Source organism: Canis lupus, chromosome 13, assembly GCF_048164855.1.
Source record: "Canis lupus baileyi chromosome 13, mCanLup2.hap1, whole genome shotgun sequence".
NCBI classification, from domain to species: domain Eukaryota; kingdom Metazoa; phylum Chordata; class Mammalia; order Carnivora; family Canidae; genus Canis; species Canis lupus.
This window is the reverse complement of record NC_132850.1, coordinates 45,722,088-45,748,772: the sequence shown is the minus strand read 5'-3', so window position 1 is coordinate 45,748,772 and position 26,685 is coordinate 45,722,088. Positions and strand designations below refer to the sequence as shown.

Genomic DNA, 26,685 nt, shown 5'->3' with positions numbered 1-26,685 from the left:
AAAATATTTAACATAATAAGATGATGAGTCAGAGTTTTTAAAAAGCTAAAAAGGGAAGATGTAGTTAAATAATTCACCTTTTTATTTTTTAGCTACATCTGACTCATGACATATAATGTATTCTGCTAAGTTCAAAGTTTCCTCTTACAAAGAGAGTTTTATGAAACAACTCTTCTTCAGACCATTTTTACTTCAATTATAGTAGCAGGTTTTGGAGTTTAAATCATTAACAACCTCTGAGTGAACTTTTATCCAAATGACTGCAAGTTACAAAGAGAACAGTCCTCTTTCACCAAGTACCTTTTGTGCTAGAGTGAGACCCATCCTTTTCTATTTTTCCCCTTTATGTCTCTTTGAAGAAAGATGTGTGATTTGTAAAGTAATGAAAGTATGTATCAGTTGATGAAAACTGCTATATTTGGGTTCCTAATGCAAACTAGAATTGCTTCAGGGTAAGCTTCACATACCTGCATTACAGCAGCAAAATAAATAAATAAATAAATAAATACAATTCAGAAGTCAAGATCTCTCTTTGCACACTGTAGGAGTATCATGTAGCAGTTTAATCAACCACGGGGGTGAGAGAATCTTACCCCCCACTCCCCCCCCCCCACGTCGTCAAGGGGATGTAATTTTCATTTCGGCAGCATGTTTCAGTTTTAACTCCCCTAAACACTCCAAAACTGGGCACGTATTCCATCAACCTCGGAATCGATATCCCCATATGCTATCTTATTTATTTTTTTCTAAAAATTCTTTTTATTAGAATGTTTTTGGACGAGGGTGTGGGAAACCGTAACCTCCACACACTTAAGGTGATGGGGTAAGAGAGCCATCGTGGCAGTGAAAAAGCCTGAAAAATCTTGATACAGAACCAAATGCACTTGAGGACACAAAAGAAAGTTAAGAGAAACATCTATTTTCTTTAAAAAAGAAAAAAAAATCCGCAAGAGTAATGAACTCCTCGTTGTTTAAAGAGTGGGGAAAACTTTTTCCCCCCCCACCTAGATCTGGCGAATAGCGGGATAAATTCGCAGGGCTCCATCCCACCCCCGCACGCGCGCCCCCCATTCTTTCCAGACTGAGCGGTTGCAAATCCCAGGCTGAGTCCGCCCTGGGAGCCTTAGGGCACCTTCCTCTTTGCTCTGCGCGCGCGTGTGTGTGCGAGTGTGTGTGTGTGTGTGTGTGTGTGTGTGTGTCTAGCTCTCGCTCTTTCCCTCAGTCTGTGCCTCTGTGTATGTGTGAGTGTGTGTGTGACAGAGAGAGAGAGAGAGAGCGCGAGAGGAGAGAGAGAGCGAGAAAGAGAGCGAGCGAGCGAGCTGTGAGCTGTGCCGCCGCCGCCGCTGCCCTTTGATCCCGACATTAGTGTTAGGGGCTCGGAGACACAGCGCGGCCATAGACACCGCCGCACCGGCTCTCATTTATTTATACCTCCCATCACACACGCGAGCACAGGACACACACACACTCACACCTATTAGATCCGTTTCCATTGAAGAATATTACGCTCGGGGACAAGCCAGGTGCACGACCAAAAATTCAAAAAAAAAAAAAAAAGGATTAAAAAAAAAAAAAAAAAAGAAAGGAAAGAAAAGAAGAGAACCCCTCATCTGGCTCCAGGAAACAAGCTTCAACCCATTGCACACACCGGAGAGAAGGGGTTTCCCCCTGCCCGCCCGCCCGCCCCCCAACTACCTCCCCGCTCCTGCCAGTGTCTGCCTCTCTGCCCCCACGGGGGTTTATTTGATCTCACATTAACCAAGGAGGAGAATGTGAGAAAAGGGGGAAAATGCCCAGGAGGAAGCAGGAGCAGCCCAAGCGCCTTCCCTCACGTAAGTCATCCCTTCTCCACCTCCTCTCGTGCCATTTTGTCGCCCTCCCTCTCCTCTTTCGCGTCTGCAGCCTCGTCCGTTGTTTTCTGCATTAGTTTAGGGTTACAGAGGTGAAACCGACAAAGACACAGCCCGGGTTACTCCTCGTTTAGGTCTATGCCGAGGCAGCCATGTTGGTGATGATCAGCCCCGTGCCCTTTCTATTCTCTCTCTCTCTTTTTCTTTCTTTCTCTCGCCCTCCCTCTTTTTTTCCTTGAGATCGGGCTTTTTTCCCTCTTTTCCCTCCCCCTCCCCCTCCTCACTCCGGGTTGCTGGGGGGAGGGGGCAAGAGACGGGAGGAGGGGAGTAGTGTGGATGCCGGTTTTTTTTTTTTTCTTTTTTCTTTTTTTTTTTTTTTAATCGGGGAGTGTGTGCGAGGGGGGAGGTGGGAGAGGTTGGAATCTTAAAAAAAAAAAAAAAAATTTCCTTGCGGCTCGCAGCGCCCGAGGGTGCGGGGGTCGGGGCGTGCGGAGGACGGGGGGCCGTGACATGGCGTTCGCGGGTGCCGGGGCGAGGGCGCGGGCCGCCCGCCGGGCACGGGATCCAGGGAGAGGTCCGTCTCCGGCTAAAGGTTGCGCCGGGGTTGGCCGGGCCCGGAGCCGCCGGCGGCGGCGGCGGCGGCGGCGGCGGCGGCGGCGGCGGCGGCGGAGCGGGAGGAGGCGGAGGTGGAGGAGGCGGCGGCGGAGGAGGGGAGTCGGGGGCGGGCGAGGCGGGAGCGGCTGGGGAGGGTGTGGGGGGCACCGCGCACAAACACACCGGTGCACACGCGCCGCCGGGCGGCTGCTCCCGCGGCGCCGGGGCGAGGGGGCGCGGCGGGGCGCGGGGGCGCGGGGGGCGCGGGGCGGCCGGGCGGGGGGCGAGGCCGGGCAGCGGCGGGCGGATGTGGGGTGCGGGAGCCGTGCCGAGGCGGAGGCAGGAGGCAGGAGGCAGGGCGGCTCGCGGCGCGCGAGGTCCCTGCAGAGCCGAGGGGAGGGAGGAGCAGGGCTCCTGGCCGCAATAAAATGCGGGGTCAGTGGGAGCAGACGGAGCCAGGCGAGACTCGGGCTCTCAGACCCCCCTCCCCGGCGAGCCTGAGCAGAGTCCAGGACTAAAGTGCATCACAACCCTCCCCGGCTGCAGCCACATACACCAACTGGAGACACACACCCGCCGGCACGGCCCGGTCCCCTTCCCCTCCTCCACCCGCGCCCCCGGTCCCTCTCCGCCCTCCCTCCGGCTTTTCTTTGCGAGACTCTTAACTTTTCCCCCACTCCCTCTCCAGCTCCCCCCCCCCCCATCTTTCTCCGCTTTGAGTGTTCCGAGATGCTGCTAAAGCTAAAAGTGAAGGAGAAAGAAGCAACTAAAAATATCCCCCGGGGCCGCCGGGCTCCTTGAATGCAGGGAGGAGGGGGCAGGGGAGAAGGCGTGGGGCGGGGTGACGGGGAGGAGGGGACGCGGAGGCGCCGGAGGGAGGGGTCGGGGGAGACCGAGGGTCAATTTCTTCTTTCTCCCCCCGCTCTGCTCCCCTCTCCCGGCGGTTTGGCGCTGCTCGGAGCTCGATCCTGCAAAACCCGGGCTGGGGGCGGGAGCGGAGCCGGAGCGCCCGCCCGCCCGGGTGTCAGGCCGACGTGGTCGGTCACCTGAAGTTCACGGAGGGTGGGGGAAGGGTTAAGGTTATGGTGTCTCGGGCTCGGGTTGTGTGTGAGCTTGTGCGTTTCCGCTGCAGACAGGCAGCGCGATCGATCTCCCCCTCGCGAAATATCCGCGGCTGTGCCTGCCCGGGGGACGCGCAGGGGGCGCGGGCTGCTCGGGCCGAGCGCCCCCGCGGCTCCGTGTCACCCGGGCCGCGGCCGAAGTGGCGAGCAAGGGCACTTGCAGGCAGCCCGCTCCGCAAACATTCCTCTTTCTTTCCCCTTCCCGGTACGCAGGAGTCGACGCACAGGGCTTGGGTTGTGCTTTTTTTCCCCTTCCTTTAAAAAAAAAAAAAAAAAAAAAAAAAAATGCCCCTGTGCAGTCCTTTCTTCGCCTGCCCGCTAGAGGTTCTGAGGATAATATCACATATGTAATATATATGCACATAAAATCGCTCGCAGGCGGCTGCGTGTGTAGGGAAATTTTGTGCGAGGGAAGAGAAGGCGGCGGAGTCGGGGAGGGCGAGTTGGGAGGCTCCGCGCTGCGATTCACAGAAAACTCGCAGCAGTTGGTGGAAGAGTGTGTGCGTGCACATGGCCGGCCGGCCAGTTCCCAGCTCTTCTCGGGGGCGTGTGGCGGGGGAGGGAGAGGAGGCAGGAATCCTGGGGGGGTCGGGGGAGGCTTGCCCTGCTCGGACAAAATGGGCTTCAGTGTTCTCTGCGAACTTGCCCTTAGATGGCAACTTTGGGAGCTGATGAGCTTGTGTGCGAAAACCAGGGCGGTGAGGTTATTTGGTCATTCTCCTTTCTTCTCCTCTCCCCCTGCTTTAAAAAAAAAAAAAAAAAAATGTTGGCGGGGTTAGAGGGAGGGTAGGAGAGGAGAAGGGATTTATCTGTTTTCGGCTCTGACGGAGATGGAACGCCTTCCCTCCCGTTGTGTGTAGCGCTTTCGGGCAGCTGCAGCCTGCCCTGCTGGTGACCTTGACCCTGACCTCGTGCGACTACCCTCAGCCTGGGAGGAAATTCAGGCTCCATTTTAGCTCGTGTGCTCGGTGGGCCTCTCCTGCTTGCTGATGGCCGGTGATTAAGTTATATTTTCAGAGTGGGCTCTCCCACCCTGTTCTCTAATTGAATACTGTTATCCACTCACTTAAAAAAAAAAAAAAAAAGAAAGCAACTCCTTCCAGTCACATAAAGCCACTTTTACTGAAGTAAGAAGCAATTACCTTTTGGAAAAGCGGTAAATGTCCCTCCAGTTTTTAAAGGGAAGCCTAATTTGCAAAGCTTTTCCACTTACCTTTGCATTGAATGGATTTTTGTGGATGTGGCTGCCTGTTCTAAGCATGGTTCACACATGTTTTGTAAGCAGTTTGCATTTGGACTAAGAGCAGTTTCTGGACAAATGGTGTGTTTTGCAATTCAGACATAGTAACCCAAAGCTTCCTAAGTGCTGAGCGAGTCTTAAACTTGCAGAGGTGGGGAGATGTAATAAATATTGACTTTGGTAAAATTAGTGTAAATTAGTATTTAATGTAGAATATAATTGTAGTCTTAAATCCCAGTTTTAATGCTAAACTGTTTATTTGTTTGTATGTGTTTGGGGGGGGATTTTTTTCTTAAGGTGGAGAACCTTTTTGTATAAAGTTAAAGCAACTTTGGGCATTAAGGCTGCCCTGATAGAAGTCATCTCAGGGTTTTAGGAAGTTATACAGCATTAGGTTTTAAACTTGACCCTAAAGGAAAGGAGAGAGGTGTATGCTTTGGGGGCGGGGGAGGAGGTTGGTGGAGGAATGAGGTGGAGAAACTTGCTTTTGAAACCAAAGAACCCTTCTGAGTAAACACAAAAGTGGCTAATAGCCACTACTGATACAGCTTTAAGAATCTAGAGAAGCTATAAACACATTTAAAATTAGAAGTAGAATACAAATTAGATTACAAAAAAGAAACTTGTGAAAAGGAATCTATTGAAACTTCAGAACGCCTTCTCCTTTCCCATAGCCACCTCCCCCCCCCCTCGCCTCTTCACCCCCTCATAAACCATTGCTACTAATAGACTTTATGTATGGAGCTAATTTTTCTGTTATTAAATATAATACTAGGCAGGCACAGTGTGGATGGACAAAGTCCTCCCACTCTACAGCGCAGACATCAAGGAACCTGGAAGTTCACCCTCGAATAGATCAGTCCTGGAAATCCAGACTAGCACTTGGTATTATCTGATACGGAGTCTGGGGTGTACCTCAGCCCCTGGCACGGAGTTCCAGCAATTCCCCAGGCTAGGCTTCGGCCTGCTAAGGTTTCCTAGCTCGTTCTGTTCCATGAGACACCCAAGGGATTGTTCAGAACCGAATTAGCTTTGGGGATGGGTGAGCCTTTAACCTGACACTACTAACCTAGGCGTTAGATTTCTGATTTAAAATTCTACATAGTCATTTCTCCTGGGCCTCTGAAGTAAGAGAGTGTGTATGTGTGTGTGTGTTACATGGGCCTCATATATATGTGGAAAAGAAAATGGCCCATCCTATAGAGCTGTGTACTGATTCCACTGGCCCCAAATCAAAAAGAAGTTTTGCACTAGCTTTTGGAGGTGACCTCCAACAAAAGGTGTTAAACCTAAACTATTTTTGAGAAGTGGCTTTAAAAATTATTACTCCAAGTAAAGCCTTTATTTCTTGGACTACAGCAATGTCATCATTTGGAGACTTAAATATGATTCTGCTGCTGTTGAAGGCTCTTTTCTAAAAGTTCTTTCCATCAACCAGGTTCAGTACCATGTTTAAAAAAACATCCTAGAGGGGCAGCCCCGGTGGCGCAGCGGTTTAGCTTCTCCTGCAGCCCACGGCGTGATCCGAGAGACCTGGGATCGAGTCCCACGTCAGGCTCCCTGCATGGAGCCTGCTTCTCCCTCTGCCTGTGTCTCTGCCTCTCTCTCTCGCTCTGTATCTCTCATGAGTAAATAAAATAAAATCTTAAAAAAAAAAAATCCTAGAGATCCTTTGCACTAGACCATGTGCTTATCTGTAGCAGAATCCCAAACTGCATGGCTTAAAAATGTTTGTCAGTCTGAGAAAGAAGAAGAGGGGAAAAGTGATACTGTGTCTGTTTACCAGGCCTGGGGCTCAGCACTTTATGAACATCATTACATTTGGGATCACTAACTGAGGAGGGAAAGGGTCAGGAAGGGCTTTCCCCTATGTTTGCTACATCTGTAAATCCTTTTACCATTGGCATCATCAGCACTTTTAAGATTTCCTCATTAGCTGCAACTTAACCCATGAACATGTATGAGTTCAGATCCTATTATATTTATCATTGGAAATCTGCCTGATGCCTATTCCCAGGGGGGAGCACAAAGGAAAAGTTAATAGAACAGTTGTTTTGCTATTCTAGTATTTTCATTGTTTACTCAGTTGTGGGTCAAGACCAGAACAGGTTATTGTGTTCTTCATTAACAAAACTTTAAAAATCATCTTCTGCTTTCTAGTAAATGCGGGAAGCAAAAGTGACAAGAAAGCAACAGGGGCCCTTATATTTAGATTTTTCCCTGTCTTTATATATCTATTGGAAGACGAAGGGTAGAAGATTTAACTCTTTTCCCTACTTACTCTTATTAATTTTTTCAGTGGCGATGGACATCCTCCTATGATAGGAACCACAGGGAAACATTTTGAGTCTGAGGCAATAAAATATTTCACTGCTCCTGTCAGGCAGAGCTAACGATTCTGAAATACCCCATAGCAGGCTAGGTTGATACTGGGCAATAATGTTCATCTGTTCTCCTAAAAGAAATCCGTGTATTCCTAATATAGTAAGTAGGGTACACTGAACTTTCCTGTTAAAAGAAGGAAGATAGTTCAAAATCACATTCCTCCTAATGCTTCAAAATAGTTTCTAATAAAAAAAATTGATTTTTAATTTATCTATGGGCTGCCATCTCGCTCTGGGGATGACACAGCTGGTGCGAGTTGACAAGTCTCTGGCACAAAGTGTTAATAAATCATGCTGGAGAAGTATAAATTGGACAGCTTTCGGTCAGTGTGAGGGCTGACTGTGCATTTGAGTTTTTAGAGCCTTTGAATGGCCTCTATTAGGAGAGGTCCAAGGGAGGTGTGGAAAATCTCTGTCTTGCGAGGCTTATAAAATTAGATGGAGAGAAGCCGTGGAAACACCCAAGGGACAGCGTTGTGTTGGTGGAGCAACCAGGCAAGCTTCTTTTGGGGTCAAAAGGTGGCTTAAAATACAAGGAGTCCTATTAATGTCAAGATAGTCCTGTAGGGAAGACTGGGTTAGCGGTGCATGCTGCCTGGCTGGATTGGTAAGCCAGTTTATTTAGTAGTCCCAGTCGTTTGGATTCAGGCAGGGTCTGGATGAATCAATCACTTTGACAAAAGAGAAAAACTCACCCAGTGTAACTAACCCTGGTCACTTGCACGCAAAGTGGTATCTTTGGACTGAAGGGTGGCAAGCGGTGCTACTGTGTAAAGAAGCTCCCTTGGTTTCGGTGACTGGTCAGCAGTGCCACCTGAGATAGCTGAAGGGCAGTGTGTACCCCAGGATAGTTTCACGTATCCCATTCGCTTTCCTTGTGTGAAGTTCCTTTGTCCCTCCTCCATCCTTTTCGAAGTATCAGCTGAAACATTAGGACAGGAGGATTGAAACAAACACAACAGGCCGGGAACGGATCTCTCCATTCTGAATGATGTATTAGTAATTTTCTATAATTTAATCAGACCGATCACAGAACAAGATAATAATGGTATGACCTACAAAAGAGGACGTTTGGGGGCATTAAAGTCTTCTTAGCATAAGGTTTTACAAGACCATGGGCTTTGTGAGGAAGGAATAGATTCTGAGTTTTCTCCTATTGCAAAGAAATCCAGACCCAGCCTCATTATGGTAAGACATGCGGTGGTTTTTTGTTTTGTTTTGTTTTCCCCCCTGGACTTTATTACTACTGTATTTTAGCTTAGTTAAGGTACTTGAGAATCACATTTTAGAGATAGAGGTTATAAGTGAAGATGCTGTGTCCTGTTTCTGATGTATTCTTTTCTGTTCCCTACTTTGCAAGGTGTAGCTCAGTAATTCATACCATCTAGGGCCAAGTGTACAAAATACTTTATGGTTCATGGTTGCTGAAATGTCTTCTGTCATATTTTATAGGAAACTAATGTGCAAAGTACAGACCTTAGAAATAGCCAAGAGTACTCTATGGGCTGAAGTTACTAGCTGCTTTCCCTCTTCTGTGCAGGAGCAAGTTTTGTATTTCTATCCTGTCTGTAAATTACATTTTTATGATATCGAAGAATAGTGCATGACTAGGTGCTGAAGCAGGGGCCTCTCAGATGACTCTTATCATTCCCCAAAGACCCACCTTTGGGATAGAGTTGCTGTAGTTACAAGGTAGTTTCATAAATTAAAATCAGACTTTGGCTTGATACTAATCTTTAGCTGCATGGGTGCATCTTGTGTTTTTTTTTTTTTTTTTTTTTATAAAAGTCAGCTTCACTGCATGTATACACACACGCACACAGGCACACACACATAGAGGCTGCACTGTATCTAATTTTGTAAAATGTACAGTGATACACGCCCACGGTCTGAGATCAGCATGTGGCCTTTAGCAACTCTGCTTTTCACAGACTGACCCAGGGTTATATTAAATGCAGCAGATTCTGTGTGCCTAAAAAGGATATTGTTTCCAGCCGTCCATTCCCTTCTTATTAAAAAACAACCTCCACCCCTAAAGTTCTGTCTCTAGAGTTCTGAATTGACTAAAACTTAGATACTCATTGCTTCTGTTTTTAAGAAAGTCTGAATTCAGCCAAGTTCTATCAGCAAGGAAGAAATGTATGGACCTTCTCTGAAGCTTGAGCCTGAAAAGCAGACCCTTAAATAATCCCTCTCTCTCTCTCACTTTGTCTCTCTCTCTTATTCTCTCTCTCTCTCTCATAATTTCTGCATGGATCAGACAAGGGGTTAGACCCCATTAGAAGTGTGGTGTGGAGGAAAAAAGGCAAGCAGTGAGAGAGAGGAGGATCCCAGGGTGAGTTGTTTGAGTGCCCTGAAAAAGTTGGCCTTCAAAGTGGACCAGAGAAGGCGGGGGGGTGGGGGTGGGGGGAAATGATTGATCAGGAGCACTTCGCCCATCTGAGCTTTTGAGACAAGCTACTGCACTTGTGGAGGGTGATAGATTTTTCTGAAGTTATATAGTGCTGGCATCTTCGGTTGTCTGGCAGTATATTTTAAAAAGCTTTTGTTGTTTGTAACGAGAGGGAGAAAATATCACGTGATTTTGCCCTCTTTTCACTGTGTCTGCTGTATATGGTACGACTTAAGTGAAAACAGAGACACACACATGCTTTCATAGTGGTTAAGTGTACAGACTCTGGCACTCACTTGCTGTGTGACCTTGGGGAAATTACTGAACTTCCCTGTCTTTGCTTTCTTCATCTTTCACTAGTGATAATAGTTCCTATATCATAGATTCTTGTAAGGCTTGGTTGACAAGTATGGATATTGATAAATACAATAATACACATACACATAAAACCATGCCTAATTAGAGCCTGCTCCATAGAACTCAAGAAATATTAACTCTTCCTATGTATATGAAATAAGTTTCCATTTGCTTAGATTGCGAGACCACAGGCATTTCTGACCCAGGACATTTTGGTGATTTCTATGTTTAAACATTTTTTTCCCATCTCTCTCGTTAGAGTGATGAGTAATAATATGATACGGTAAAATTCTTTTTTAAGGCTGTTAAAATAGGGCTTGACTAATACTTGGCCAACATAGACCAACAATATCACACTTAGACTTTTACTAAAGGAGTATATTCTGTGTTTGTGATTTGACCTGAATTATATCTAAACTGTGTAATAATCATATGAATTATGACTGGGTTTTACTGTAAAGTGAGGACAATAAATCCATGCCCACAGATTTATAGTGAGATTCAAATGAGAGAATAGGTATTTAATAAATGTTTATTTATTCATTTATTCAACAGTCAGTCCACTGATTAAAATTACCCAGGGGAAATTTATATTGGTTTTTCCATGTGTTATTTAGGTAATAGTTTACATTTTGTACAAAAGAAGGAAAGGCAAGGTCTGCTGCTTCTAATTGCTGAGAACCAGTCCAAGAGAACACATTAAATAGATTTTAAATGAAGGATTCAAGGGTGTGTGTGTATTGCGTTGTGTGTGTGAGATAGATCATATCAGAGGTTACAAGCTAGTGGCGTACTGATGTGTTTTGCCCTACACAGTATGTTTAAAAACTTGAGACAGCATTTGGAAATGGGCGGTTTCCCATAAAAATCCAAATTTCTAGCTTCTTTTGAAAACTTGGAAGAGCCAGCAGCACGGGGCCCACCTCCCCACATGGCAGCAATCTGCTGTAGTCAGTGGCGGCTGTCTCCCTTGCCCGGGCATGTGCTCATCAGTCTGCCACCGCTCCTACCACTCTGCTGCCATGTCCCCGTCTGCATATACACCTGCCCGCCTTCCTCACGGATATTACCTCCTGGCCCCTGCAGGCATTTGGATTCAAAACTGTTCTGCATTTTCCAACATTGTGTGATCTTTTCATTCATCATTGAGGCTAAGGTATTGTGAACCACATTCTACGGCAATATTAAGAAGCAGTATAGGGTGGGGATTAAGATCCTGGTACCAGATTTCCTGTCCTGGCTGCACCACATTTTAGCCGTGGCCTTGGCAGGTTAGTGCAGTTGTCCACCTGTTTTCACATCTGTACAATGGGCTAGCGTTGTAGGTGTATATGAACTGGGTTCGTACATATTGATATGTAGACTCGTGTCTGGCATGTCATATGTACACAGTAAATGCTGGCCATATTAATAATGCCAGCCACATTAATAGGTGTGAGGTGCAAATTCATTTCAACTAGGGATCTGAGAAAGATTGCTCTAACTGATGTGTAATCAGTCAGACAACTATTGTTGCCTGTAAGTTTCTGATCACCATTAGCCAGCCCAGTGATTCTCAACCCCGGCTGCATATTAGAATCACCTGGGAGATTAAAAAAATATAGACACCCCCCAGCAATTTAAATTTGTTGGCTCAGAATGGATCCTGAGCGTAGACATTCTTAAAAAGCTCCCTGAGTGATTTGAATGGCTAGCCAGTGTTGAGGACCCCTGAACTTACCAGAACTCCCACGCTGGGCTGATGCCACTTCAGCCAAAAATAAAGACATGTTATGTTGAGCCTGGGCAGCTTATCGACGATAATTTGTTTGACTTTTAAAACCTTAGAAATAGCTCATTGACTCTGACTCCTCCAAGTTGAAACCAGAGGCTCAGGGAGGGACTTGCACTAGGCAGGGGGCAGGACTCCAGTGTTTTCTGTCCTCCTCTCCTATCACGATCACCAGGGTTTCTAACTAGCTTTTTGACTTTGGCAAGTATTTGAACCTCTCTGTGCTTAGTAGCACCATTTTGCAAAACGGATAATAGTGGATTACCTCCACCTTCTGTTTACATGATACTTTATTGTTCACAAAGCATTTTCCCTGAAATCCTCTGCCTGTAAGCAGGCAGGAAGGACTTCTTTTCCCACCACTTGGATGGAAGTAGAAATTGAGCCACGGAGAGGAGGATACTGGCCTGAGGTCCCCAGTGTCAGCACCATCAAGGGCTGGATCATCTTCTGGTCTCCCAAGGCCTGCGGCATCTTGAAGGACTAGAAAACCTTCATGGGGCCCCATACATGAAGGACATGTCTTGGCCACCTGTGCTCCTTTCACAGACCCTCTGCTGTAGGAGGAGCCCTTAGGTGCGGATAGAGCACGCTACTCTATGATTCATGAGAACTTGTGCCACAATATTTTTTTTCCTCAAAGATTTATTTTGACCTTAGACTCAGCGGAGGGTAAGAGAATTAGAGTCCCATGCAGTGACACTTTCTGGGGTCTGAATTACGTGCTCCATATGGAGAACACTGCTTTCGGGTAATGGCCTAGAATTATAGTTGTCTTCTAATCTGTGCTTGTTTGGCCCTACTTGTTAACCCAACAGTCCTCTCCAGAGCATGAAACACAGCTGTATTTGGAAGGAAACAAAGTGTGGGACACCCTCTGCTTCAGGAAATGTTCCTGAAATGTGCTACATGATTTCTCCCTTCTAGGGGAAAGCAAACCTCAAATAATAACATTCTGGATTTTAATCTGCCCTTAAGAAAGAGAGGAACCAAATTATAGTGAGCTGCTTTCTGATATTGCTAGGAAGAGAGAAATGTCACAATCTAGAAGTGGGGTTTGGGTTGGCAAAACCACTAGATCATATTTAGAGAGAAGTGCTATGCACCAGTGGCTACTCAAATACTTGCTGTTAGGTGAGAAAATGTATACAAAAAAAAAAAAAATACAAGTATTTTAACTATGACTTAAGTGTCCTCCTTGAGACTGAACCATAGAAGTCACAGGTATGAATTCTGCTTATTCTTTTGATTTTTAGTTTTTTAAATTTTTTTATTCTTTTATTTTTAGAAGTCCGTATTGGCTTTTAATGGCAAACATAGTGCATGCTTAGTGTAAATAATGTAAACGATGTAGAAATGTCTAAACCAAAATGTGAAAGCCCCCTTTCCCAACTTCCATCCTCAGAGATAACCACATTCATAGTAACAAGCAGAAAGATAATAAGCAACATTTAAAATTCAGCCTTCATTCGAAAAATGGATGCATTTCAGCAGAGTTGGCTGAGTTAATGCAAGTACTGAATTCAGAACAAGGGTGGCAACACTGGACTTGTAAACTGATTAGATCACATCTGTACGTGGACCGCCAGATTGGGTGTCCCGACTTAAAGGGGGGAAATTGGCAAACTACGCACCAGAAGGGAGGCAACTAGCAGCTAGACTCTTGAAATGATGAGAGGAGGAATTAATTATTGTGACATTGGGAATGCTTAATTTGAAGCTGAGAGTGAGGAGAGATAAGAGTCATGCCTGGTAACTACATTCAAATATATGAAGTTCTGTCAAGTGATAAAGGGAGTAAACTTAATCTTAATTGTCATTTCTCCTAAATTTGTAGTTTGTGTCTGATAACTGATAGTTGATTGATTGATTGATTTGTTGATTCGTTCATTCAAGCAGCAGCAACTGAGTGCTTCTGTACCAGGGACTAGGGATCAGTGGAGTTGAATAGAGCATGGTCTCTACTTGCAAGGGGCTCGAGCCAAGGGGGCAGAGAAAGAGATGGAAACAAATAATTAAAATTTGGCTTGAAAAGTATTTTCACAGATTTATGAAATGCTGAGCAGAAAACAGAAACCAGGACCAAGAGGGTAAAAGTTACAGGGAAAATAACTGATTTTTTAAGATAAGGGACTATTGGGTAAATACAACTGTGCAGAAATGAAACTGAAGATCTTGTGTTTACAAAGAAGCTGGTTCAACCACCTGGCTGGGGTGATTTTCTAAGGACTTCAGGCAAAGAGGGTCACGATGGGAGGAGACATGTTGAACTCTGAAATCACTGAATATTATGAAAAAGAATTCTATAAAGCAAGTGCTGCTTTGCTTGGTTTCTGTCACAGAATGGGAGATCTGTTCCTATAGCAGAGGAAAACATCCCTCACTAGGCTGGACTGAAAGCCTTTTCAGGCAGTAAGGGTATATGTTAACCTACATGGTGTCACATTGGCGCACTGAGGACACGATCCCCTGAGAGCTGTAGTCCCTACTGAGTGCTCATTCATTAAGAAAAAGTTATGAGCATTTACCTGGTTGGTAGAAATTGTATAGAATGCAGTCCCTGATGACAGTTCTTTCAAATGTTGACACAAAACAATCACAGAGGATAAGCACAAATCAATATGCTAACAAGTGCAAGACAATATAATATGAATTAGATGTGTAAATGTTTGAGGAAACTGAGTGAGAGTGATGGCTAAAAGATTCTTGGAGAGAAGCGATACTTCAAACATCCTCGAGGAAGGGATGGATTTAGATCTTGAGAAGAGAGGAGAGAACATTGTAAGCAGAAGAAATGGCATTAGCCAAAAGAGGTTGAAATAAGCCAAAAGTATGTGGGAGACACTAAGAGAAGAAACTTAGCTGAATCAGAAGGGTTATATTGGTGATGGAAGGATGGGAGGTAGGAAAAATGTAGTAGGAGCTGGTCCAGATGATAAGAGATTATGATTACTAAATTTTGTAGTTTGGATACAATACAAAATCAACTGTGAAATGTAGTAGTTTTTTTTTCACTGTGATAACAAAAGAGATGGAGGATGATTGCCTGAAGGAAAAAAAAAATAGGGAGGGCTTTTTAAATAGGGAGGGCTGTTGAAAACCCAAATAGATGAATGGCACGGATGCTGCCCTGAAGGTGTCTCTGGAAGAGACCTGCCAGCCATGGGCTTCTCTGGGGCCAGGGCTGCAGACCCTCAGCCAGGGTTTGCACCATGCCTCTACCTCCTTCCTCACCTCTTTGGTTTTCCTTGGCAAGGAAAGCTCTAATGCAGTGCCTTCCTTTGAAGGTCATAAAGTATGTGCTATTCACAAAAAACAACACATCTAACATTTATACACAGATAATGAAGCGTAATGGTAAAACAACTGTAAACCTACTGTCCAACCTAATACATTTCAATACTATTGAACTTCTGTGCTCTTCTCCTGCTAATTGTTCCCTTATTCTAAATTTTATTTTCTGTTTATTGCTCCCCTAGCTTTACCGTATTTGGTTTTGCTTATCTTTGGAATTTATAAAAATGGTAGCACACAGCATGCATTCTGCACCTTGGTTTTTCACTTGATTGGTATCTTTGTGAGCTATGGCCACACCTCTGCTTGTAGCTGTGGAGCACTCACTGTCTCTGCTCTCTGGTAGTATACTGACGCAACATGCCCCATGGTTATATGGTTTGTTTCTCCATCTTGCTAACATGCGCATGCAAATCACTTTGTCTTGAGGGACTGTCAAGTTCACAGGGTAGGATAGGGGTTTTCTAAAATTTTAAATCTTGCCTGCCAGCTTGAATTTTCTCATTGGTTACAAATACTGTTAGTTTTTCCTTAAAGTATCAGCCTTACTTCATTCATTTCCAAGAAAAAGTGTGCCAGATACCCAAATTTGAATGACCATAGTTCATCAGTTATTTCATTAAAAGTGATGTTCCATGAAAAGAGTGGCTAGTTCAGCTGCCAACTAAATCACAGATTTACTTTTCCTTGAGATAGCCATCACACTTCAGTAATGGCAGAAGTGCTTCACGGACACATTTCATTACATATCATATTAAAAAGATGTTTGCTCAGTCTTTAATAAAATGGATAATTTTTACTGTTGCTTCATCAAAGACATTCTTAAGTGAAATGGACAGGGTTACTTACTTTGGGGGTGTATGTGTCTGTTTTACTATGAGTTTGTCTCTGTGAAGAGTACAGTGATTACTGGTATGGTTTGGTGTCACTGCCTTGATTTGAACTAAAGTGCCAGCATTTTACCCATCATTGCTTTTGTATCATCATTGCAAATATCAATAGAGTGAAAAGGGCAAATACCATCTTAGAATTATTATGCAAACAGTTTTGATCTTGAGGACATTTAAAAGGGTCTCCGAGACCACTAGGGGTCTGCAGACCACACTTTGAGAACCACTATCTAAGCTGTCTACTTAGCAATGGAATTCCAAGTCTTGGCAGTTGTCTTTCTTCAGCTTTCCTTGATAATGTTAAAATGTAGGACTTGATGAATATTTGCACTGAAGAACCCAAAAGGCAGAGTCCTGAAGACAGGAAATCTTTTGCTCACAAGTGTTCTCAGCTTCTATGAGATTTCTCTGAAGTCTCTTGTTCAGTCTGCAAATGGGAATGCAAATATGTATTTTGCTGTGTATCTGTTGGTTTTGAAATAAAAGTAATGTTTTAAATAAACTTAGCAGTTAATATTTTTCTTCCTCACACAAGATGTATATATACTATATATATATATATAACACCGTTAGTTTATGAAGATGCTTGATGCTTACCCTGTGACTCCCTGGTGTCCCTGTTAGGGAAGGAGAACTCTACTGGGTGCCATGGGCCAGCATGCCTCATCATGGAGAGTGCATAGCTGCCTACGACTGATAGCCAAGGGTTTTGGGCCTAGGAATCTGGGAGTATTTCTGGGCTTCCTGTGTGCTCTCTCTGGGCTGCTGTGCTCACCAAGAATTAACCCCCTCACTCAAGACAGAAACCTGAGTGCCATCCTAGAGACCATGCTCTCTGCCTTTTCTCCCACATCAAACTGCTAGCCAGGTCTGTTGACTCTACTGCCAGTATAACTTGGAATTCATCATGCCCACACCCTGCCACTGCTGTAGCTTATACTCTTCTTTTCTCCTCTAAGGATTTATAGGTTCTTTTTTCTTTTTGCCTCAGTGTCATGTCCCCTCCCCCCTACTCTGGCCTCTGTTTAGTCCAGTGTTCACACTGCAACCACAGTAGACTTTCTAAAACACTCATGTATTTATTTAGGATGTTTTAGACATCCTCTCAAAGGATAAAGTTTGTTCTTCTTAGCAAAGTCTAGAAGATACTTCCTTGGGACACCTGGGTGGCTCAGTGGTTGAGCATCTGCCTTTGGCACTAGAAATGTTTTTTCGTGATCCTGGGGTCCTGGGATTCAAGTCCTCCCTCTGCCTGTGTCTCTGCCTCTCTCTGTGTGTCTCTCATGAATAAATAAATAAAATCTAAAAAAAGAGAGAGAAGGTGCTTCATCATCTGAGACTCCTTTCTTTTGCCCTGCTATATACTCCTTGTTTCATTCATACTGGATTATTTATTTTACTGATCACCATGTTTGTATTCCTTATTTTGGCAGATTCATTTTCTCTAATTCTGGGATGTCTTCGAGCCATCAGATTTCCCCCATTACCTTCTACCTATACATTAGCACTCAGTTCTTGGGGAAGACTTTCATGCTTTTTCTTCTCCCCTACTATTGTCCCATTACTGGGCAGTGTTAGGCATCCCCTCCACTGGCTCCCATTGTTCTCATAATACCTCCCATGCTACACTAATTGCTTATTCCTCTATGTCATTATTGACTATGAGCTTTTAAAGGTCATGGGCTCTTCTGTATTCATTTTTATACATTCTTACATGTAACAGTACTTGGTATGTAGGAGGTGGTCAAATATTGTTGAATAAATGCATGAATGAATGAAATTAAGAATGGGTCACAGAATCAAAGAAATAGGAGGTATTTCATAAATAGTGTTGAATGAATGAATGAGTTGAATGAACGAAGTTCAGAGTGGGTCATATAGTCAAAGGGTTTTAGAGGTAGAAGGGACTTTGGGGAACACCTCCTGTTGTCATCCTCTCTCAGAAATGAGAAAATGATTTGCCTAAACTGTACAGCTCGGCCTGGTGGAAGGTGATGAACCGGGCCACAGACGTTCACATGGATGTGGCCTAGAGATGCCTGGGGAAAGTCATGTGCTTCCGGGGGAGACTTGCCGAGAAGAGCAGAGGCCACGGCCTATACCACAGGGGGATACCACAGTCGAAGTGCAAAGAGAACTTTTGTGGTTAGAAGTCTGTGGCACATTCCAAACTGTAGAGTCTCCCTTCAGCTATTGGCTGTTGCTCTCTCTCTGTCCTCAAACTGTGCCAAGACTGTAAGATTTTCCTGATGACTGGGCATATTCTACATCTGGATTCCATGGTCATAACAACCAGAAGTTTCCTGTCCTCTTTGGTTGAGGTGATTATGATATAGAGCTGGGTAGCAATATCAACAGTTTTGAGGTAAGCCCTACTATTTAAAATAATCTTCTCTCGTCTGAGATTTCTAGGTGCCTGGGAGGGAAGGCAAGGGGATACGATTATTCACTAAGTGCTAACTTTGTGTCAGGTGTTTACTTACATGATTTTGATTTACCTGTCAGATAATAGGTATTAGTACCCTATTCTATAAATGAGAAAATAGGCCTGTGAATGGATGTCATGTGGGTCTGTTTGGAAGCAGAGTGGGAGTGTGTCTGGTGTCTAAGCTTGTGCCCTTTCTGTTTTGTCATGTTGCTTCAGCTTCTAGAAATGGTTTTTCTCTGCAAAACCTGTTGTGGCCTTATTTTATTAATTTGGTAAATTCTTGAAGTTGTATTTATTTTATGTACTTGGGGATCCCTGGGTGGCGCAGTGGTTTAGCGCCTGCCTTTGGCCCAGGGCGCAATCCTGGAGACCCGGGATCGAATCCCACGTCAGGCTCCCAGTGCATGGAACCTGCTTCTCTCTCTGCCTGTGTCTCTGCCTCTCTCTTTCTCACTGTGTGCCTATCATAAATAAATTAAAATAAATAAATAAATAAAATTTATTTTATGTACTTAAAAGGAAGAGAAGCTGCAGTTTGCTGGTTTAACGTTGTCCATGCTTTGCAGCTTACAAAGCTTTGCCATCTCTGCAGGCCCATGAGGTGTGGGAGAGAGAATAGGTGTTATTACCCTGCTTTACAGATAAGGAATCGAGTTTTGGGAGGCAGAATGTTCCACATCTGTCTGGTTCATCTCCATATTCCTAACACCTCTTGTAAGGGTTAGTATTTAGTAGGCTGTCTGGTTTTTGTTAATTAAATATGAGTTATATAGCTGGTAAGTTCCAAATTCAGATGGGAATCCAGGTCCCCAAGTCTGAACTCAGACTGGAAAGAGTTCCACTGCTAAACCATTCTGCTTTTCCCAGAGCCCTAATCTACAGGATTCGGGAATCCTCTGATAGGGCTATCTGGTGAATTTCCACAAATCTAAATAAGTACAGGCACCCCTTAGAATAAGCTCTCTTATTCTTATTTCTTTTCCTTTAAATGCCTCAACATAGGATTTTAAATAGTTTCCTATCTACTTGATAACTTCTCAGTGAAATGACTTGAAAAGGATTGATCATCCAATAATGGATCATAGAAGATTAACATCAGGAAGATTCTTGAGATCATTTAATACAGTATTTTTCAAAACTTAAAAAAAAAAATAGTGGAAACCTTGTCTTTAAGGGGCACTCCAATACATAGACAAGAGCAAAGCCAGGTCGCGCCGCTTAGATATGTGCTAAGGTGGGAGGTAGGGGTAGATCCAGAATGCTATGCCCTTCCCTGGAGTCCTTGGGGCTGCTTGACGGTCTGGTTTGTAAATCACTGATCTGTTCTTACCCCTCATTTTATAGTGAAGAAACCAAGGCACAAAGGTGCTCAGTGACCCACAGAGGTGGTTGGATTAAGATGATAATGAAGCTTGTCGCCATATATCCAAATTTCCAATATTGTTTTAAACACCATTCTGCTTTTATTATAAAGAAAAAGTAAAGTACCTATTCTTTAGAGTGGGGGTCAGCAAAAACTCTGAGGTTTTTGGGCAGCCCCTTGAGCTAAGAATGGTTCTTACATTTTTAAACCATTGTTAAAAAAGAAAAAAAAAAGCCAACAGCAACAACAAAAACCAAAGAATATGGGATAGGTACCATAGGTGCCCTATAAAGCCTAAAGTATTTGCTCTCTGTTCACAGAAAAAGATTGCTGACCCTGCTTTATTGGATTCACTACTTCTGATATTAATGTGGAAGTAGGAAAAGAATTTGTCCTTCTCTAAGTAACTTGAAAACATGTAGATTTAAAAACAAACCCTGATTAGTTGAGCATATTCACATCAAAAAGCTTTTCAAACTTGTATTCCTCCAATGAGCTTCTTTAAATTGCCCAACACATTTTCATCCTTCTTTTCAAACATGAAGTTTTGGTGGAGGATAGGCTGGTTAATCAAGTTCTTTAAAATACGCAGGAGACATTGCAAACAGAGGGCTGCCTATAGTTGTTAAGTTCTATAAGATGAAAAGGAAGCAGTATACATATTTAAATACAAAATAAGGGCATTTTATGGACCACCCTAAAAGGTTCAGAATAAAAGGAACAAGAGTAGGAATGATGTGAATCCCTCCTGGTCACTTTGGGTCCTTACCTATTCCCACCAGAGGGATTTGTCTTGAGCCTCTACCTTTGAGTTGAGACTCCATTTGAAGCAGCGGTCATTAAAGCACATAGCTTCATCCTTACCACTTGATGCATTTCCGGAGGCATCGGAGCTTTGTTGGGAAGTGGAATGAATGTTTTCTCCTGCGGAGCATCAATTATGGGGATAGACAGTTAGAAAGCAGTGCCAGGGGATGCCTGGGTGGTGCAGAGGTTGAGCATCTGCCTTAGGCCCAGGGCGTGATCCTGGAGTCCCGGGATTGAGTTCCGCATCTGGCTCCCTGCATGGAGTCTGCTTCTCCCTCTGCCTGTGTCTCAGCCTCTCTCTCTCTCTCTCTGTGTCTCTCATGAATAAATAAATAAAATCTTAAAAAAAAAAAAAAAAGCAATGCCAGGTTTTCGAGTAAAAGAGCTAGGGAAGATTTCTTGGTGAAACCCCAAGTGAATGTGCCTGTGGAATGCTCCCTTTGGAGCATTGATTGGCTTTGGAGTCTTCAGAGAGAATTAAGTGGGTGAAACCATAAGACTTCCAGTTGTTGAGGTGATATTCATCTAGCTACCGGGTATCCTTTGAATTGCCCAGTTTGTTGGTTGGTTGTAGTATTTGTTGTTTTCCTTGTCTTTGGCCCTCCATCATTGACTTCTTGAGTGTGTGTGCCAGAAGGCAGGCAGGGAAAATAAAAGGAGAGAATGGATAAGAATACATTTGATCACTTGATAGCAGCCATGGCTCAAAGTCTGGTCAGAGTAAAGGTCAAAATTGTTGGCCTAAATTAGTGTTTAAAGTTAACTTTGAGTTAGGGTTGTCCTTGTAATCAGTGTCGTGGATTGGTGTGGTTAATTAAAAAAAAAAAAAAAAAAGTTCTCTCCCAATTCATTATACCAATATCCTTTTGTGAAAATGTTGGCGGGGGTGGGGGGTGGGGGCGTTGGGAGCTGCTTTCTCTGCAGCTTTTGTTTTGTATGTATTTAAGCACTAAATAAAAAGCAATTCCATCTCCTTTCCATTGGTAAATCTCTTATCCTCAAAGACCCATTTTCTTCCAGTAGAGACATATATTTTTAGTAAATAAAGGACTTACTGTGTGAAATTTTCCTTTGGCAGGCAGAATGATTATGAGCATAATCTGTTTCATTACAAGGTACGTGATGTCAATGCTTGGCAAATGTGCCTGGGAAGAAATGTATCATTTTATGTATAAGCTAAGATTTCAATAAGTAGCCATTTATCTCTCTATAGAGTGCTGTTCGTAGACTATAGAGTGCATTATTATGTTATTAGGGCTTTTTTTTTGTAGTTAAGTTCTTTTTTGATCTATTAAGAATTTCCTGGTGATTTCAGTAGTTTGGTAATATATCGTTCATCTTATAACAGGTATTGGTAATGTTGGGATGAAAACATTTATACAAGAGGAAATAAAAGTCAAGGAAGCAGATAATCGACTGATTTATCAGCCTTAACAGACAGTTTTTCTGATAACGCCATGGTAGCCATGGTAAATTTACTTCTGATTGCTTGAGGGGACAGATTCTATATGCTTCTTGTAACATGGAGGTGCAGGAAAGGCTGAAGGAACAAGTAATCAATCCGTGGACTAACCAGTAGTGGTTTGGTCTCTAGATTGGCCTTTCGGCTAGTGGATTTGTGCTGTATTTTGAAGTATCCCTTTCTTATTAATTTGCCACAGCATACATGGTGATGAGTATATATATATTTATGTTCTGTTTGGAGATTTTGAAGTAGCTTTAGTCATAGAAGCCTTCTCTTACCTCATGTCTTTCCCAGAATCTTTCATTTGAACGAAATTTGTTTAAAATTTAGAGGTTGGTAAAAATAACTTAATAGTCTGCTCACAGCCCTTGCAGCCTCAGAAGACTTCACAGTGAGCAGCAGCGTGGTCAGTGTTGTGTGGTAATAGCCAGCTTGTATAAAAACTACAGCACTCACAAAGGTTACGGTTTAGAATCCAGAGGTGAGCAAATCCAGAACAAAAAGTCTCAGGCCCTCATCCAGAATTCTGTATATTGGTTTTCAGGGACTGCCCGTAACAAAGTATCACAAACCAGGTGGCTACAGAAATGTATTGTCTCACTGTGCTGGAGGCCAGAAGTCTAAGGTCAAGGTGTCGGCAGAGACACAAGGAAAACACAGGATGGACCTGCTTCAGGCCTCCTTGGTTGTGACAGTGTCACTCCAGCCTTCACTGTGTGTATGTCTGTCTCGTGTCCAAATTTCCCTTTTTATAAGGATGCCAGTCATAAGGGATTAGGGTCCACTCTAATGATGTCATCTTATCTTGATCACCTGCAAAGACCATCTTTCCAAATAAGGTCACAGTCAGACGTACTAGGGGTTGGACTTCAACATCTTTTTACAGGGACACAATTCAATGCGTGACACTAAGTTTTCATCCTTAGTTTGCACACAGTTTTAGTAAGCTGGGTAATTGTTGGAACTATGGCGGACAAAACCCCACAAATTTAGAAGGAAGGGACTTATGTATTTTGAAATTGCATCAAAATAAAACTTAAAATGTTGATTACTTGAAGGTACTGTGGTACTTTTTGATTACCTGAAAAATTACTTTTTTGCGAAGCTACTCATACTTTTAGGTATCCTGAAGATTTGGGTTTGAACCTTGTTTTGCTGCTCATTAAATGTATACATTGGGTAAGTCATTAACTTTTAGAACCTTGGTTTCCTGGTCCGTAAAATGAAGAGAGAGTATGGTCTGCCACATAAAATCATTGTGAAGATCACAGTTGCTGATGAATATTAAAACATCTAATAAAGTAGCCTGTATGGTTTTTAGTGCATTATGCATGATTGTTTATTCAACAAATGTTTGTTGGAAGGCTACTGTGTTCCAGGGCTTGTTCTAGAATTCACTCATTCACTTCATGATGATTATGCCATGATTTAGTAGTAGACGCACTGGCCTTTGGAGTGAGACATCTGAGCTCAAGTCCTGTCTATGTTAATAAATCAGCTATGGGACCACGGGCTAATCACTGGCCCTTTCTAGGCCTTTGCCTAGAGACCAGCCATATGGACTAAATCTCCAAGGCTTTTCCATCTCTAATTCAGACAACAAAATTCAAATTTAGCAAATAGAGTTATAGTCCTTGGTTTCCTACACATCCATGGTACAGTCCGTGGAAGTTACCCTCTGTGATTTAGCTTTTCCTTCTGAAGTGGGGACAGCAATAGGACTCATACTATCTGCTTTCTGGTAGTATTAATAGTTACGATAGCCACCAAAGGGTGGCTATTGAGCTCTTGACACTGTGCTAGATCCTTTCATATATCCTTGCTTCTCTACATAGGGTACATGTTTCTCCAGAACATGTGGGAATTCCAGAGAAATGTGGTACATCTTTGCTGAGAACAGATTTTCTTCAGTGGTTTGTGAGACACACCTCTCTAGCATTTAGTAAGAACAAGCATGGCTATGCTATATAGTAGGATGCAGAATTCACTTGAAATGCTCAGCCAAGAGTCAAACAAATTTGGGGCTTCCTGGAGGGGGCTTCGGCTTTGGTCCCCTGGGGTGGTGGTCTCTTTTCCTGGCCGCAAGGGAGACTGGTGGAAAAGTTTGCAAAACATGCTCTTATCCCCATTTCATGTTTGACTCACATGAGAAAAATAGGATTATCATTTGTAATTTTGAAAATTGTCCTCATTTCCAGTACTGACAAGTGCTGCCTTTCTGATTGTTAAGCGCATTCTTCTGTCTCATTCATACATTTGACAAATAATAACTGAGCACCTGCTCCGTGCTCCATGGCATTCCAAGTGCTGAGCACACAGCGGCAAACAAAACTAAGTCCTCTCTCTCGTGAAGCATTTAGTCTAATAAAGAGTGATGTTTGGGGGGAGACCCGAGGAAGTAAAGGAGTCAGCTGTGTGGCTATTCGGGGGAGATTTCGCTACTTATTTATTATTTATTAGCAAGACAGTGGGGGTAGGAGATGAGGTCAGGGGGATATGGATTATGTAGGGCCCTGAGGGCAAGGTAAGGGTTTTAGATTTTATTCTGAGAACATGAGAAGCCATTTTGGGGGCTTTGAGGATGGGGGTCCTGGGGTGTGATATATATTTCTAAAAGCTTACTACGGCTGCTGCTGGCTGAGCATAGTGGGGCAAGCGTCAGAAGTGGGGAGAGCATCTGGAAGGCTCCTGCTGTGCTCTAGGTGAGGGACGGCAGTGCCGCATATCAGGGCAGAATGATAGACATGGTGAAAGTGGTTAGATTCGGGATGTACATGGAAGGTAAAACCAAAAATCTGCAAATGAATTCGATGAGGGGTATGACAGAAAGGGAAGAGTCAAGGCTGGCTGCAGGGTTTTTGTTCAGAGTGATCACAGGGATGGAGGAGTTGCCATTTGTGTTGAGATGGGCAGTTTAATGGAGGATTGGGTAGCCCCTTGGTCACTGGAAGATCTGGCAACTTTATATATGAAGAGACTGGAACCTGCTCAGATACCATTTGCAACTCCCTCTGAAGATAGCAAGTGACGCATTCATTCATGTTGCCTTGGTTTTGCTCGTGGGCATTTGCAACAGTACTTTGAACATACTGCTGTGTGCAAAATGTGCGTCTTGATGCAGGGGGCCTCTCGGGGCTCTCGGCCTGTGGACACTCATCCTCTCCAGACTTCCTCCCATTTCCCCGTGCCCTCGCGGCACCTTTTCCCCAGCTGGACTGGTGACAGGAGTCTGGTTGTCATCTCCACCGTAGCAGTTTTAAATAACTAGTAGCTCTTCTTAACTTTTTGTCCTGGCCAGGCTGACAGCGGTTGGGTACCTGGGCATTGAGATGTTTTGATGACTGTGATCCCTGAGGCTCTGCTCCCCTCCCACGCCGTGTGTTTCACTCACACTGTGGCCTCAGAGCCTTGAACCCCTGAGAGGTCTCTTAGTATTAGGCAGACCTGGCATGGGGATGTGCTGAGGCTTTTGGGCTTCAAGGGACAATTTAAAAATTGGAGGTTAAGATCAGCCTAAATGAGGATGTGTTTTATGCTTAAAATCCTCAAACTGGTTCAGAACAGCCTGATGTGCCACATGCTACACCTTTATTAAACATTACAGAGGTCGTCGTTCTTGTCTTCCAGGGTCTCTTCCCCCTTCTTTCCTCTGTGACCCCCATTAAGCCAATTGTAGAACCACCCTATGGCTTCAGGGATAAATCCAGTGAGCAGAACCTAGCCTCCAGTGGGCTAATCCGAGGGGAAAGACCTTTCTCTAGTGGTAAGTGGATGAGAGTGAAAATCCAGAACCTGTGTAGCCAGGTTTTCAGCCTCCAGGGGAAGGTGACCTGAGAGGATGAGGCTAACCTCTGAGAAGAGATGAGAAGCAGGGAGAGAGAGCCTGATGGTGAGTTTGACACCCTGTCTGAGGCTCTCTCCGGGCCCCTTTCTGTGCTGGGTCTAGGGACTGAGAGCCCTACCTGTTGCTTCGTGGGTCCTGCTTGTCACTACAACTCCAGGGGCCCTAATACCCCTACTCTGGGCAGAGTATGGAGCAGGAATACAAAACTGACTCACTTGTGGTCCTGCCTCAGGCATTTCTAATCGGATAGTCTGATTTCCAAACTAGTGGGTACGGTAAGAAAATTGGTAAGATCTGCCCTTTAACAAATCCATAGATGGTCTCTTTTTTAAATGTGAAGAACTAAGAATATGAAAAATGTTTCATTAGGTTAGTTTATCTAACATATGTCACCTGAATATTAGCTTACTCCGTGACGGGGCTATTTCCTGTCTCATAGTTTCAGAAGAGCCAGCCCTCCGATATGTGAATTTCCAATGTTGTCTGTTAAAATCATCTTCGTCCCTTTGAGATCCATTTCAAAAAGCCATCTGCACCATTGGAATTAATTTATGTACACACAACTCTTGCTCGGTTGCTCTGTGATGGCACTGATCATCGTGCTTCGAATGCTTGTGCAACCCTCGCTCCCTGGTGATTATAAGCCGTTGGGCAAGAGACTGCTGAATCCTGAGGCTCGCTGTGGCAAAGAACAGCTCCCGGAACATAGCAAATGCTTAGTAAATGTTTGTCGAATCAAGTCCATTATTAGCATTGGTTTTGTTAATAGCTTTTGTATCCGGCTCCTCAAACCACTTTTTTTTACACACCACTTTTGCCTTAGAATGCATGGAAAAGTTGGTTGTACGATTTGAGGTAGGTATGATGGGTATAAGTGATTAATAC

At 43.9% G+C, this 26,685-nt stretch overlaps 1 protein-coding gene across 11 annotated transcripts in view; it reads left to right on the top strand.

Moving 5' to 3' along the window:
* The first annotated feature begins 1,133 nt into the window (after positions 1-1,133).
* The window catches only part of ZNF827 (zinc finger protein 827), a 169,246-nt gene continuing 143,694 nt past the window's right edge, over positions 1,134-26,685 (top strand). For 8 of the 11 annotated variants that reach the window (XR_012006056.1, XM_072773468.1, XM_072773464.1 and 5 more), the window contains exon 1: positions 1,134-1,832. Coding sequence is in view for 10 of the 11 variants with exons in the window: in XM_072773468.1 (XP_072629569.1) it covers positions 1,790-1,832 (43 nt within the window). In the remaining variant the exon portion in view is untranslated. The remainder of the gene's footprint in view (positions 1,833-26,685) is intronic. The other 3 variants (XM_072773467.1, XM_072773471.1, XM_072773463.1) reach the window with 2 other exon arrangements.